This window comes from Papio anubis, chromosome 4 (assembly GCF_008728515.1).
Source record: "Papio anubis isolate 15944 chromosome 4, Panubis1.0, whole genome shotgun sequence".
Classification (NCBI taxonomy): Eukaryota; Metazoa; Chordata; class Mammalia; order Primates; family Cercopithecidae; genus Papio; species Papio anubis.
In genome coordinates, this window is record NC_044979.1 from 41,955,153 (window position 1) to 41,969,648 (window position 14,496).

At 35.1% G+C, this 14,496-nt stretch overlaps 1 protein-coding gene across 1 annotated transcript in view; it reads right to left on the bottom strand.

The window, feature by feature from the left end:
• CAPZA2 (capping actin protein of muscle Z-line subunit alpha 2) overlaps nucleotides 1-14,496 on the bottom strand; it is a 54,966-nt gene that overhangs the window by 2,686 nt on the left and 37,784 nt on the right. The window contains 5 exon segments of the mRNA NM_001168717.1: nucleotides 108-170; nucleotides 3,764-3,835; nucleotides 5,588-5,666; nucleotides 9,564-9,643; nucleotides 11,493-11,699. Of these exon segments, the coding sequence (NP_001162188.1) occupies nucleotides 108-170; nucleotides 3,764-3,835; nucleotides 5,588-5,666; nucleotides 9,564-9,643; nucleotides 11,493-11,699 (501 nt within the window).

Here is a 14,496-nt window from a genome sequence, read left to right on the forward strand (position 1 = left end):
GACTCTTACTGATGCAATGGAAAAATTCAGCCTTTGAATGAAATTCAAATTTCAGTGCCATTAATTCATACGTGAATGTAGCTTATATAATATTTAAAAAATCATACCTGGTATTCATTTTCTGCAGCTTCTACAATCTTTATAAATTCTTTTGCTGTTTGCACTTCATTCTGAATAAAAAAAAATAAAAATAAAAATTGTAATTTAAAACCAAACCACTATTACTTTAAAATATATGTATGGTTAATGTAATGTTACAATAAATAACACAGAAGGAAATTATGATAAAGAACAAATATTGTAAGATCAATTATTCTAAGTCTAAGGGGGAAATAGGTAAAATTATTTTAAAAGTCTACAGAATAAGCTAGTGTCAATGTTTAGCTGGCTAAGGAAAGTGAACTCTCAATGATATACACATTGATGAAAAGTTCAATTTTAAACACTGGACATGCATTCCAATAGATAACCTTTATGGGTAACAAGTTTGGTAAAGATTTTAATTGATGACTCTTTATCTAAATATTGTTAAATATTTACTGAACATTATGTAACAGAACAGTGATATAAAAAAAAAAAATCACTAATCAGAAAGAATGTATTTTTCTGGAAATTTTTTTTAACATGCCAATAGATGGTTTTGTTTGCTTTTTCCTAATAGTAAAGTTAACAGAATCTGGATTTAAAAAATGAAACAGTGTTAATGTAAAATTCTCTAATACCTTATACTTTATATATATGGTGTAAAAATATAAAACAATGAAAACCTCCTAAGATAGAGTAAAAATGGTCATTCCTAGAAAAAATGAGCTCAAGCTGGCATATTATCAAGTTTAATTACTATGACCATCTCTCAAAACCCCACACTCCGTAATTTTGTTGACAAATTTCTCTTAGGAAGTATCTGGTTTTTTTTTCTTTTTTTTTTGAGACAGGGTCTCAGCCTGTAGCACAGGCTGGAGTGCAGGGGTGTGATCTCGGCTCACTATAATCTCCACCTCCCAGGTTCAAGCAATTTTCGTGCCTCAGCCACCCAAATAGCTGGGACTATAGGCATGTGCCACCATACCCGTCTAATTTTTGTTATCTTTAGTAGAGATGGGGTTTTTGTATTTTTAGTAGAGACGAGGTTTTGCCATATTGGCCAGGCTGGTCTCACACTCCTGACCTCAAGTGATCCACCGACCTCAGCTTCCCAAAGTGATAGGATAACAGACGTGAGCCACCGCACCCAGACAGGAGGCATCTTTGCTCAATGTCAAACTCTCCCAAACAAGATGGCACCATACCCTTGTTATGTGAATAATATTGAATGTACTAATTACATATGATATATAACTATATGGAGTAGAACATCTCATGGAAAATCAGATATTAGTAAGTTTTTTCCACTGGCAAATTTTGCAAGAACAGTACCAATTAGGTCAGAGCAGAAATCACCTAAGTGCTAATAAAAAGTTTTTTAAAAGATAGCTTCAGGGGCTGGGTGTGGTGGCTCATGCCTGTAATCCCAGCACTTTGGGAGGCCAAGGCAGAAGGGTTGCTTGTGGCCAGGGTTTGAGACCAGCGTGGACAATATGGTGAGATCCCATCTCTATAAAAAATAAATTAGCTGGGCATGGTGGCACATGCCTGTAGTCCCAGCTACTAGAGAAGCTGAGGCAGGAGGATCGCTTGAGCCCAGGATGTCGAGGCTGCAGTGAGCTGTATTCACACCACTGCACTACAGCCTGGGCAATAGAGTGACACCTTGTCTCAAAAAAATACACACGTGTATATATATATATATATATATATATAAAAATATATATGTCTATGTAAATATATAGCTTATCTTCTTAGGTAGCATCTGGCTTAACACATTTATACATGTTTCTTAAAGTTAAATGCTTTCTTGAGTTAAAAATAAAGTTTTCTTTAATATTTGTAAATTGTATATAAGCAGTGGATGTTTATAATACACAGATACTTTTAGGTATATGACACAAATGAGAAAATGTCACTGTTAATGTTATACTGTCAATATCCATGGGGCAAGAAAACCAAAAGCCAAACTTTTGGAGGCCAAGGTGGGTAAACTGCATGAGTCCAGGAGTTCAAGACTAGGTGGGTAACATGGTGAAACCCTATCTCTACTGGGAAAAAAAAAAAAATAGCTGAGTGTAGTGGCACGTGCCTGTAGTCCCAGCTACTCAGGAGGCTCAGATGGGAGAATGGCTTGAGCCCTGGAGGCACAAATTGCAGTGAGTTGAGATCATGCCAGCCTGGGTGACAGAGCCAGATCTTGTCTCAAAAAAAAAGAAAAAAAGAAAAAAAAAAATCAACGAGGAAACAGTTGCATATGCAAGGGAAAGAATGTGTGAAAGAATTCTGTGGAGAAATAAAACCAAGTTCAAAAACTCTTAAATTTGAAAGATGAACTTAAAAAAAAAACTTCATTAAATCATGATCCAAATAGCCACACAATGAAAAGATACAATAGTTTAAAAGTTAGGTAGAAGATCATAGACCTAAATGTAAGAGCTAAAACTATATAACACTTTTAGAAGAAAACACTAGAGTAGATCTTCATGACCTTGGGTAGGCAATGGTTTCTATTAATATTTCAAATCTCAAATGACAAAAGAAAAAAGTCAAAACCAAAATCTTCTGTTTTGCAAACAATATCATCAAGAAAGTGAAAAGACAACACACAGAAGGATGAAAATATCTGAAATCATGTATGTGATACACTAGACTTATATCCAGAATATACGAACAATTACAACTCAATAATACAAATGTGAATAATCAATTAGGAAATGAGCAAAGGATCTGAATAGGTATTTCCCCCCAAAAGATATACAAATGATCACAAGCACATGAAAAGATGCTCAAAATCATAAGCATCAAGAAAATGTAAATAAAAACCACAATAAGATACTACTTCAAACTGACTAGGATGGTTATCATCAAAAGGACATATTTTGGAAAAAGATACAGAAAAATTGAAACTCTTATACACTGCTGGTGAAACTATAAAATGGAAAACAGTCTGGCAGTTCTTCAAAAGGTTAAACATAGTTCCAAATGACCCAGCAATTCCACTCCTATGTCTATACCAAAAAGAAATTAAAATATCTACACAAAAAATAGTACACAAATGTTCACAGCACCAAAAGTAGAAAACAGAAATGTCCATTAACTGAAGAATTGATAAAATGCTGTATGTCCACACAACAGAGTATTATTTGGCAATAAAAAGGAAAAAAGTACTAATACATGCTCTAAAAGGATGAATGTTGAACATGTTAAATGAAAAAAGCCAGTCATAAAAGACTATATATTATGATTACATTTATATAAAATGTCCAGCACAAGCAAATCCACAGAGCCAGAAAGTAGATTAGCCACTGCCTAGGGCTGGGAGGGTTCTGGGGGAAGGGCTGGGTAGAATGGAGAATGATTGCTAATGGTACAGGGTTTCTTTTAAGGAGCACGAAAATGTTCTGAAATTAGATTGTGGTGACTGCTGTCCAACCCTTTAGTAATATACAAAAAAAAATCTGAAGCTTCTACTTTAAATGAGTGAACTGAATGGTATACAAACTATATCTCAATAAAGCTGCAAAAAAGTTAGGTACAGGTTTGTAATTACTTATCTTTAATCTATCAGAAAACACTTAAATCTGAAGCAGAAATATTACTTAAAATGTTCATTCCAAAACTGTTCTGCTTTTAAAGAAGTATTAGGTTAAATTTTATTGTGGAATTAATTACTTACAGACACTGTTAGGGAATCTTGTATATCTTTATGACTCACTAGCTGAACATTACCATCTTCATAATAATGAACCTATTAGAAAAAGAAATCACAGAAACCACATTACAGGAATCATCAAGATCCTCATTGCTTCAACAAGCATATCAATGCAGATGGACTACATATTTCAGCTCTAGTCTAGACTTCTCTGCTGAGCTCCAGAACCTGTGAACTCCAGCAAGACTCTCCCTTCCCTCAGCCGAGTGAGGAGACTAGTTAGAGACATCCCTGTAGTTAGTCAGGCAAGCCTTCTATTGACCTGACTGCTGGACATTTTTTCCTCACAATCATTCATTCTACTGGTACCTAAAACTGAGATGTCCAAATCTGAGCTCACAATATTCCCTCCCAACCCTGCTCCTCTTTTGTGTATTTCCACCAACCACTTAATTCCCCAAACTCAGACATGAATTTACTCAACAAAGATTGAGTGAGTGCAATAAATATACTGCTACTACGTAAGGTTCTGAGGGTATACGGCTTTTAGAAAGACATAGTCCCTGATCTCATATTTCAGCACAACATGGTAAAGGTATGTATAAAGTATGTTAGCAATAGTCCAGATTCTTTCTGAGGGTTAAAAAAGGACTTCAGCATATTTCAGAGAGGACTAGAGGTATATGAAGTTGGGGAGAGCAATAGCTGGAGAAATATATGCAGGTAGCAAACCAGTCAACTCTGGGCCTTGTATGTCATGCAAATATGTCTGGATTATCTGGTAGATAAGAGTGTACCACTAAATGGTCTTACAAGTAACATATCCACATTTAAATTTAAAAAATTATCTTTTTGATGGCAGTGTGAATGCCAAAGAGTGCAGCAATTCAACAAAATAACAATCATATGCTAAATGCTGAAGATTGTACTGTAAACCAGACAATCCTTGCTCTCAATAAGCTTTGGTCCTACAGGACGCACTATTTTAGAAATTGCTGTAATTATCCAGGTAAGCGCCACTGAGGCCTAAGTGAAGGAATAATAATGCTGACAATAATGACTACCATTCATCGAGTACTCGGTATCTGTCTCTGTTCTAACCCTTTTAGCCCTATTAACTAAATCTTCCAACAATCATGTATGCTTTTTTTTTTTTTAAATGGAGTCTCACTCTGTTGCCCAGGCTGGAGTGCAGTGGCACAATCTCGGCTCACTGCAACCTCTGCCTCCCAGATTCAAGCAATTCTCCTGCCTCAGCCTCCCAAGTAGCTGGGATTACAGGCACATGTCACCACACCTGGCTAATTTTTTGTATTTTTAGTAGAGGTGGGGTTTCACTGTGTTAGCCAGGATGGTCTTGATCTCCTGACCTTGTGATCTGCCTGTCTTGGCCTCCCAAAGTGTTGGGATTACAGGCATGAGCCACCGTGCCCGGCCAATATATACACATGTTAATACATGCATATAATATAGTTATACAACTACACACATGCATATATTAATATTATACTTCACCACACTCCACCCAATTCAGAGGAGAGAAGTACACAACTCAAACTCAGAAGATGAACAAATTGTATCTGAAGAGCAGACCAAATGGCAGCATCTAATTTTAGCTGTGTTTTATAATCTGTTAGCTATCCTTGCAGATTTTTGACGACTAGGGAATGAACTGCCAGGTTATTTAAAATATTTAAAACAGCACTATTGTTTTTCCTATTACCCCAAAACAAAGACCTGAAAAAGAACTATATAAAATGTACTATGAAAATGTAAACTTAGGAATTCGTTGTTTCTCTGTTCAGAATCTTCTTAAAGATCAGTAAACAAATTCTTTTTATTTCATACCTGAATTTTCAAGATGCCAACCACCTGAGTGGTTGAAGGAGTGATTGTAAACTTCCATTCTGACCTCCAACGACCATTCCTTAAAAATAAAAACAGCAGCTGTAAATAAGGTAGGGAAAATAATTTGAATCAATTTTAAATTTCAGATTATATTTCATGCTACAGTATGAGTGTGTGTGGGGGATGAACACTGGACATTAAATTTTTAATCACCGAAACAGTCAAAAAGAATCAAAAGGTTAAATCCAGTTATGATATATATTTAATTTAATCTTCACCCTACTGATAAAAAAGAACTTACATAATGGATTTAATGCCAGAATTCTAAAGCTAAGGCTTAAAATACAATTCAGGCTGGTGTGTGTGCAGTGCTGTTTGCCACTAATTGATCACAATCAGTTACAGGTTTCTTTGTTCCGTCTCCACTTGACTAGCCTTAAAAAAACAAAACAAAACAAAAACCAATACAAAACTAAGTCATAAGCTACTGTGGAGAAAAATTTTAAGCTACTTCTTCAATTGTATCACTTATATTTCCAAAATAAATGGAATAAATGTTTAGAGTATCAGGGGATTTTATAAATACACTCAGTGTAGTTTAACATCTACTGAATGATACAAAGTACCATATAATTTAAAAAGAACGGCTAGTAAATGTTACACAACACTCTTAAGGAGGTTTTGATAACTGGAAATAAAGGGCTATAGTTATTAACATGAGGTTTTTAAAAATATTCCAATTTTATGTTTAAAGTCACCATATAAAAGGCATTTCTCTGCTCCTGAAATGATTTTTGGTATACAAATACATACTCATGGTTCGAAACTGAGAAATTACAAACTGGTATGTTATTACTTTTTGTCTTCCAGTGAATTTTATCTTTCTTTTTTAACAAAATTCTGGATGAGTAGTATAGCTTCTGATATTCTATTTTGCTGACAAACTTTTCACGGTAACTTTTCTTTTTGTCTCTGCTCTTTGCAAGCTAAGGAAATTCTGATATGTTAGCTTTTTTGAACAGTATATAATAGTCACAGGGTAATGAATCACTATACTGGCTTTTGCTAGACAACGATTTCTGGGTTCAATATTCATGCAGTCTACCCAATCATAAAGTCTATAGAATGATAGTACAACCTAATTCAAAAATCTGAAATGCTTCAAAATCTGCAACTTTTTGAGCACTGACACAATGCTCAAAGGAAACGATTAATGGAGCATTTTGAATTTTGAATTTTTGAATTAGGGATGTTAAACCGATAAGTATGATGTAAATATTTAAAAATTCGAAATCCAAAAGACTTCTGGTCCCAAACATTTTGGGTAAGAGATATTCAACCTGTATTCTCATACTTACGGTTACACTGAATATTTGGAAATTATTAGAACAATGTATATGTTCTACAAAATAACAGATAATTAAAACATGTCTTGATTTGAGTGACTCATTCAAGATTTTTCAAAGAAGTTTGGTTGGAAAAATAACTTTTGTTTCATGATTCCAAAATAAGTATTCCTTTTACTGAGGTTGAAAAAATAACTTTTGTTTCATGATTCCAAAAGAAATATTCCTTTTATTGAGGTATTAGTGCCAAGTCAACTAGTGAGTCCTTAGCATATACAATACTGACTAGGACAATATACATTTATATAACCATTGATTATGAAAAGCACACACAAAAAATTCCAAACCAAGTAGTATTACCAATTTGAGAACTATTTTAAAAGATTCTTCCAAAGGCATTAATTACTACAGTAACAGTAAATGACACTGAGTAGATAGAACTCTTTCATTAGCGGAGTAAATGGCCAATATGTCCTAGCCTTTAATTCTATTCTGCCCCTCTCTTACATTAACTCTTTAATTAAAAGTATGTATTCACTCAACAAATATTTACATTAAGCCCCTAATACTGCTAGACCCTGGAGAAATGGTAAAGACTAAGAAGAGAAGGTATCTACTGAAACCTAAGAAACATCTAAGACTAGCTGCTTCTGATTTTTACTCTACCTATATTTTAGATGAACTGAAGTATATTTCTTTTTTTTTTTTCTTCTAGAGACAGGGTCTTGCTTTGTCACCCAGACTGAAGTGCTGTGGCGTGATTATAGCTCACCCAGGCTTGAACTCTTGGGCTCAAGATATCCTCTTGCCTCAGCCTCCCAAGTAGCTAGGACTACAGGCATGCACCACCATGCCTGGCTAATTTTTTTTTTCTAGAGATAGGGTTGTACTGTGTTGCCCAGGTTTCTTGAACTCCTGGCCTCTGGCCATCCTCCTACTTTGGTCTCCAAAAGTGCTGGGATTATAGATGCCTGGCTTGAAGTATAGTTCTTTGTATTAACTATTTAGATTTTACTGAGACTACTGTGCCATGATATTATCACTTTGGAAAAATCATATCAAAGCATATACAATACATTTTTTTTCCAGAAAGTGAAAGCCATTAACTTAAGTGATACAATGCTCATAGTGATGGTTTAGGAAAAATTACCCTTGTAAAGTGAAATAGTGAGAATAGAAAACTCAATGACAAGTCAGGCATGGTGTGAACCTGTAGTTCCAGCTACTTGACAGGCTGAGGCAGGAGGATCACTTGAGCCCAGGAATTTGAGGCCAGCCTGGGCAACACACCAAGACTCTGTCTCTAAAAAGAAAATAAAACTCAAGGACAGACATTTTCTTCATTTTATATATGTTAAAGCTGAAAGGAATTAGATTTTAAAATGAATTAGTAAACTTATTATAACATCTCCAATGTATTATAAAGAAAACCTTAGTAAAAAGAATTTTCTTCTAATAGTAGTTCCATCTCAACAAGATTGATTTTATTATGTATTTCCTGGCATAAATAACATCAATTAGTAGTAATTTTATAAACATTGATTGCTTCAGGATTCCAGTAGGTTAATGCTACAAGATTTTAGACCCAACATAGAGAAACTACACTTATATTAAGTCCATAAAAGTAACTCTATATGCCAGAACCTTTAGGGAACTGCAGCTAGTCATTAAGGCATATGTGTACTTATGGCATTGGTTTTCCTTCAGTGATGATGGATCTGCATTCCTCCAAATATTCTTGGTTAACCTTGCAATCTTGCATTTATTTCTGAGATGGCTAAGTAGCGGAGCAACCTTGGGCCATGAACCCAACTGGCCCAAAGGGGTTACCTGTTACTTTACCTTTAATAGCACCACCAACCAACTTGGCTAGTGAGTCAAAGCCTAATATACTAAAAGGTAAATATTATGACCATACTTATTCTGGTGACCTCAGCATGTAAAACAGGGATAAATGTAAAGATTTCATTCAATTATGGACTTGTAAGGTCTTAAAGAATCTCAGAATTTTGTAACAGGTGCTCAGAAATAGTCTTGTCTAAGAATAAAAAGGACCAACAACTTGTCAAAGGTCCAAGATCAGTAGGGTCAGTCAGTGCTCCTGAGGGCTTGATGTTTCTAAGGAATAATGGAATGATCTGTACACAAAATTACCAGGCATGATTGCAATCTGCCTCATTGTATAAAACATGTCATTACTTCCTCACATTGGCTAACCAAGTACAAAGCAATCCTCTACTTCAGAGCCACAAAGTTCACAAAAGCAGCATCATTTTTTGCTTTATAATTACCTCTGTTCTCCTCCACATTAGTTTCATTCAGGAACAGCCCCTTCACAGAATGAGCATATGGATTGCCAACTGGTGTTCTTGCAGGCACACATGCTCCCTCAGGATGCTGTTTGCTAGTCCCATTCTCTTTTCACTGAATGTCGATGGATTTACCACTACCTTTAATGATTAGGCTGTTGAGCAAATTTACCTTCCTTATATCAAAAGGCTCAAATTTTGTATCATGTCTAGATTGTTCTTAATCATAAATAAACAAGGTGTTGCCCAAATCACTAAAGCGAGAACTACAAAGACTTAAAACAATGCCAAAACTCCCCAATACCCAAGATTTTAACTTACCAAAAGTTTTTTGCTTGGAACTGATGGCTTTCTATGCATGCAATAATGGTTTGCTGTCCATCTATTTTTTTGCCATACACCTTATTGGCAAAGAAAATAAGCATAAGAATAAATTTAGGGTCATGGAATGTCCAACTTTAAAAATCTATAAAATACTGCAAATTGCACAGTACTTTGACAAGAACACATAAAATACAAAGTAGGCCATCATTCCAATATAGTAGCTAGAAAAACATATTCTCAAATATTTATGCCTAATCAAATTATTAGTGGACCACAAAAGGGGACAACATTAAATAAAATTTATTAAAATTAATTGTACTCTGAAATATTCACGAGCATTCTAGATAATCTACTTTCATAAGTAATTTATTTTAAACATACAGATGCTAATCTAGCTTTTTCCATGCAAGTGAAAACTGGACCTAGCTTATGGTTATCACCTTTGTTCACTTCACAATCTTAGGGGCTGCTACTTCTCTAGTCATTTAAAAGTATTGGAATAAATTAACTTACTTATAAGTGAGAAAGGTTGTTAAGAGAATGTCTGTGATGTATCACAATGTTATTTCACATCTTGCCTACTGCTTTAAAAGTAATAATTTGTGCCTTTCAATCCTCTAGAACAAATGAGGACTCTACTCCCTTACTCTCATTATTCCTCCAAAATAATTCTGATGAACAAGTTATAATTCAAGTAATAGATATTTGAAGTTATATTGCAATATTTCTCAAATAATTAGAGAGCTAGATACTTAAGCAGAGCACATGAATTTTTGTCCTAACCAGGAAACTTCCAAGAAAGAAATGGGGTATGCTACTGGTGATATTAATAATTACGTTGAGAAAGCAGGTATAAACTGGGATATATGGTAGAGTTAGGTTGGTGGGGTAAGCAGAGGCCACGCCATCCACAGGGCCTTTAAGCCACCTTCAAAAGCCTGGACTCTAAGTGCAATGGGAAACCTCTGAAGGATTTCAAGCAGGGAATTTTGATAACCTGATTTGCATTTCAAAAGATCACTTTGGCAATGGAAAAGGTCACTGAAGCACAAACTGGGGGTGCTAAAAAAGCCTGTCAGGGTACAAACAATATTATGAAATTTTTAAAAAAGAAATGTATTCCTACTACCATATTTTGTATTTCTTTTTTCTTTTTCTTTTCTTTTTTTTTTTTTTTTTTTGAGACACAGTCTCACTCTGTCGCCTGGGCTGGAGTGGAGTGGCACGATCTCGGCTCACTGCAACCTCTGCCTCCTGGGTTCAAGCAATTCTCCTGCCTCAGCCTCCCGAGTACCTGGGACTACAGGCACGTGCCACCAAGCCCAGCTAATTGTATTTTTTTTAAAGTAGAGACAGTTTCACCATGTTGGCCAGGCTGGTCTCGAACTCCTGACCTCAGGTGATCCACCTGCCTTGGCCTCTCCCAAAGTGCTGGGATTACAGGCGTGAGCCACTGTGCCCAGCCATGTATTTCTTGAAAATATAAAAACAGGCTGAACCTATGAAAGAACCACACAAAAAAACACAAGAAATGTAACTATAAAATACATAAACACATAATTTTACTTCCAAGTAATTTTATTTGTTCTCAGATTTCTGTAACTTAATAAATTTGATCTAAACTGAGATGAGTCATGAACATAAGATTACAGAATCTCACCATATCATGCTCCCTTAATCAACGTATTAGAATTTCTACATGGATTTAAATCAAGATACAACCATTTCTCTATTTTAAGCCATCCTAATGTATCTATTTATTATCCAGAATTTCTTGAAAAAAATAGTAAACATTCTTAGAAATATTTAAGGAAAAAAATGACAAATTATACAATGTCAATTCTGTAAGTTACTGTAAATTTTAGGAGACACTAAAGACTCTCATTTACACAAAACACACACACAAAGCTGCTACTGATGACTTACAGTGCAGACTCCATTCGGGTAATGTTCTTTTACATAAGCTCTCAGAGCAGTTTCTACTGAAGTTCTCCACGATTCAACTGCATTTTCTACTTCACAGGGTCTTGGATCAGTTGCCTCCTTTCTTAAGTGATCAAATTTAAAACAGATTCTGTTCTTTGGATCCAAAAACTTTCCATTTCCCAAGTCGCCATGTTCTGTTATCAATACCTTTGATTATGGAATGAATTTAGAGAAAAAAAAGGAAAAAAACAGCATTTCAGCACTAATACATCATAATTACACTCATTTCAGCTTCTTCCTTAAAACTATAAAACTATTCTATTCCAGGCATATATTTTAATCATATGGTATGACTATTAATACTTCAAACGAGTTGACTATCCAGACAATGAGGTTACTCTCATCCAGTGCAGATCAGATTTCCTCCCAATATAACTTCCAACTACTGGTGGAAAAAAATGCAACCTCTAAAAACACTGTTCAAGTGGGTTTGGTGGGTTTTCTGCTTTGAGAACTCTAACAGGTTACAATGTCTGATATCAAACTCTAGTTCCTCAAAACTACAGAACTTGTGAGAACCTCCAATCAGGTTGGTTACCTGAATGGTTTTGGTCTGGTGCAAATCCTCTTCGGTGTATCTCCCACCTTGCCTCTGGGCCCACAGTCTTACCTACTCTGAAGTATCTGCTTCTTGCTTCTTAAAAACCACATTGACGACTGATTTTAATTGACTTCCAAATATTTAAAAACATAATTCATTTACATAAATTTAAATTATACATCCACAATGCATAATGTATTATCTGATATTCTGTGCTTTATTTAAAAAATTTCCCCTTTTCCTTCCCTTGCAATTCTTCCAGTCTTTTGACTCCTTAGCTATCTCGGGACTTATCCATCCCTCTGATGTATATCATGCTAACAACACAGGACACACCTTTCTAGATTTTTTTCATAGTCATAAAATCTTACAGATAAAGATATACACATGTCTATATTTGCACACACACAGAATTTTTTGGTCATTATTTTACTGCACTTGATCTTAGCCAAAAGGCTGAGAAGCGATTGGTCATTATTTTATAAGAATGTGATGAAAACACAAACACAAACACACACTCTTCTCTGCATCTGGCTTCTTTCAACATAAACATCCTATGGAAATCCCTCAAAGTCAGCTGATGTATTTCTCACCATTCTTTTAAATGGCTGCATAATGTCCCATGATGTGATTATAACATAATTTAGTCTGCCAATCCACTACTGATGTGCCATCTCTTTATTTCTGGGCTGTTTCCTTTTTAGGGGAAAGGAGGAACACATTAAAAATGGTGAAATAAGACTGGGCATGGTAGCTCATGCCCGTAATCCTAGTGCTTCGGGAGGCCGAGGGGGCAAGATGGCTTCAGCTCACGAGGTTGAGACCAGCCCAGGCAACATAGTAAGACCTTATCTCTACAAAAAATTTTTTAAATTAGTCAGTCGTGGTGGCATGTGCCCATAGTCCCAGCTACTCAGCCCAGGAAATTGAGGCTGCAACGAGCTGTGATTGTGTCACTGCACTCCAGCCTGGGTGACAGAGCAGGACCCTGACTCAACAACAACAACAAAAAAGGTCAAATGAGTACCGATGTACATATATTTTAACATACGGATGTTTCTATTTCCATTGGATACTTTTATTTCTATTGAATAAATTCCCAAGCAGTGGTGGTAGGGACAGCAGGTATTGTAATTTTTAATATATACTCCTGTGACAATCCAAATTTCTATACATATATGAGAGCATGTTTCCATCCATATTACCACCAATGATAAGCATTATAGCTGTTTTTTTAGTCTGATGGGTAGAAAATATATCATTTTAATTCCACCGACTACTGATAGAACTAAGTATGGCTTTTCACATTTGTGGGTCATTTGCTTTTCTGTGAGCAAATATATTAAAATATTTTTATCTGGGGTCTTTTTCTTATCAATTTATAAGAGTTCTTTAAGATAGGTTTCATTCTACAGTTAAAAACATTAATATATAGTAAAATGTCCATCTTTTATACTTCCTGGGTATCCAGTATTATTTAAGATGGTCTCCCTAGCCCTGTATTGCACATGTAGACTCAGATTTTCTTCTAAAATTTTAGTCATTTTTCACATTTTTAAACCACCTGAAATCTATTTCTGTATACTGTATGTGACAGAGGTCTAACTTAATTTTCTTCTTGATAGAAACCAGTTATGCCAATATCTGTATAAAATTTTTTGTATATTCTGAGACTAAATTCTGGTTCTCTATGCTGCTCTACTGATTTTTTGTCTACTCTATACACCACCACATTGACGTAACATTGGCTGTAAAACAATTTGTACTATCTGGTAAGGCAATTCTCCCTCACTGTGCTTAATGTTTTTTTCATATATATATATATATATATATGTATTTCTTGGTTATTTCAAACATGTGCTTTTTTTTCCACATAAACTTTACGAAAATATTGACCAATTAAAAAAAACCGATCAGGATTCTAATTCAAATTTCATCAAATTCATATATTACTTTTAAAATAATTTAATTTTTTATCTAAGAATGGAATTTAGAGCACCTTTCCATTGGTCAGATCCTGTTTTATGTTTCAAGACTATCACATTTTCTTTTTTAAAGTTCAGGGGTACATGTGCAGGTTTATTACATAGGTAAACTTGTGTCATGTGCGTGTTGCAAAGATTATTTCATCACCCAGGTATAAAGCCTAGTTCCCATTAGTTATTTTTCCTGATCCTCTCCCTCCTCCCACCCTCCACCCTCTGATAGGCCCCAGTGTTTTGTTCCCCTCTATGTGTCATGTGTTCTCATCATTATCTCCCACTAATAAGTGAGAACATGTGATATTTGATTTTCTGCTAAGATACTGTGTTAGTCTGCTAAGAATAATAATGGCTATCAGCTCCATCCATGTTCTTGCAAAAGACATAAAGCTTGTTCTTTTTCATGGCTGCACAGTAGTCT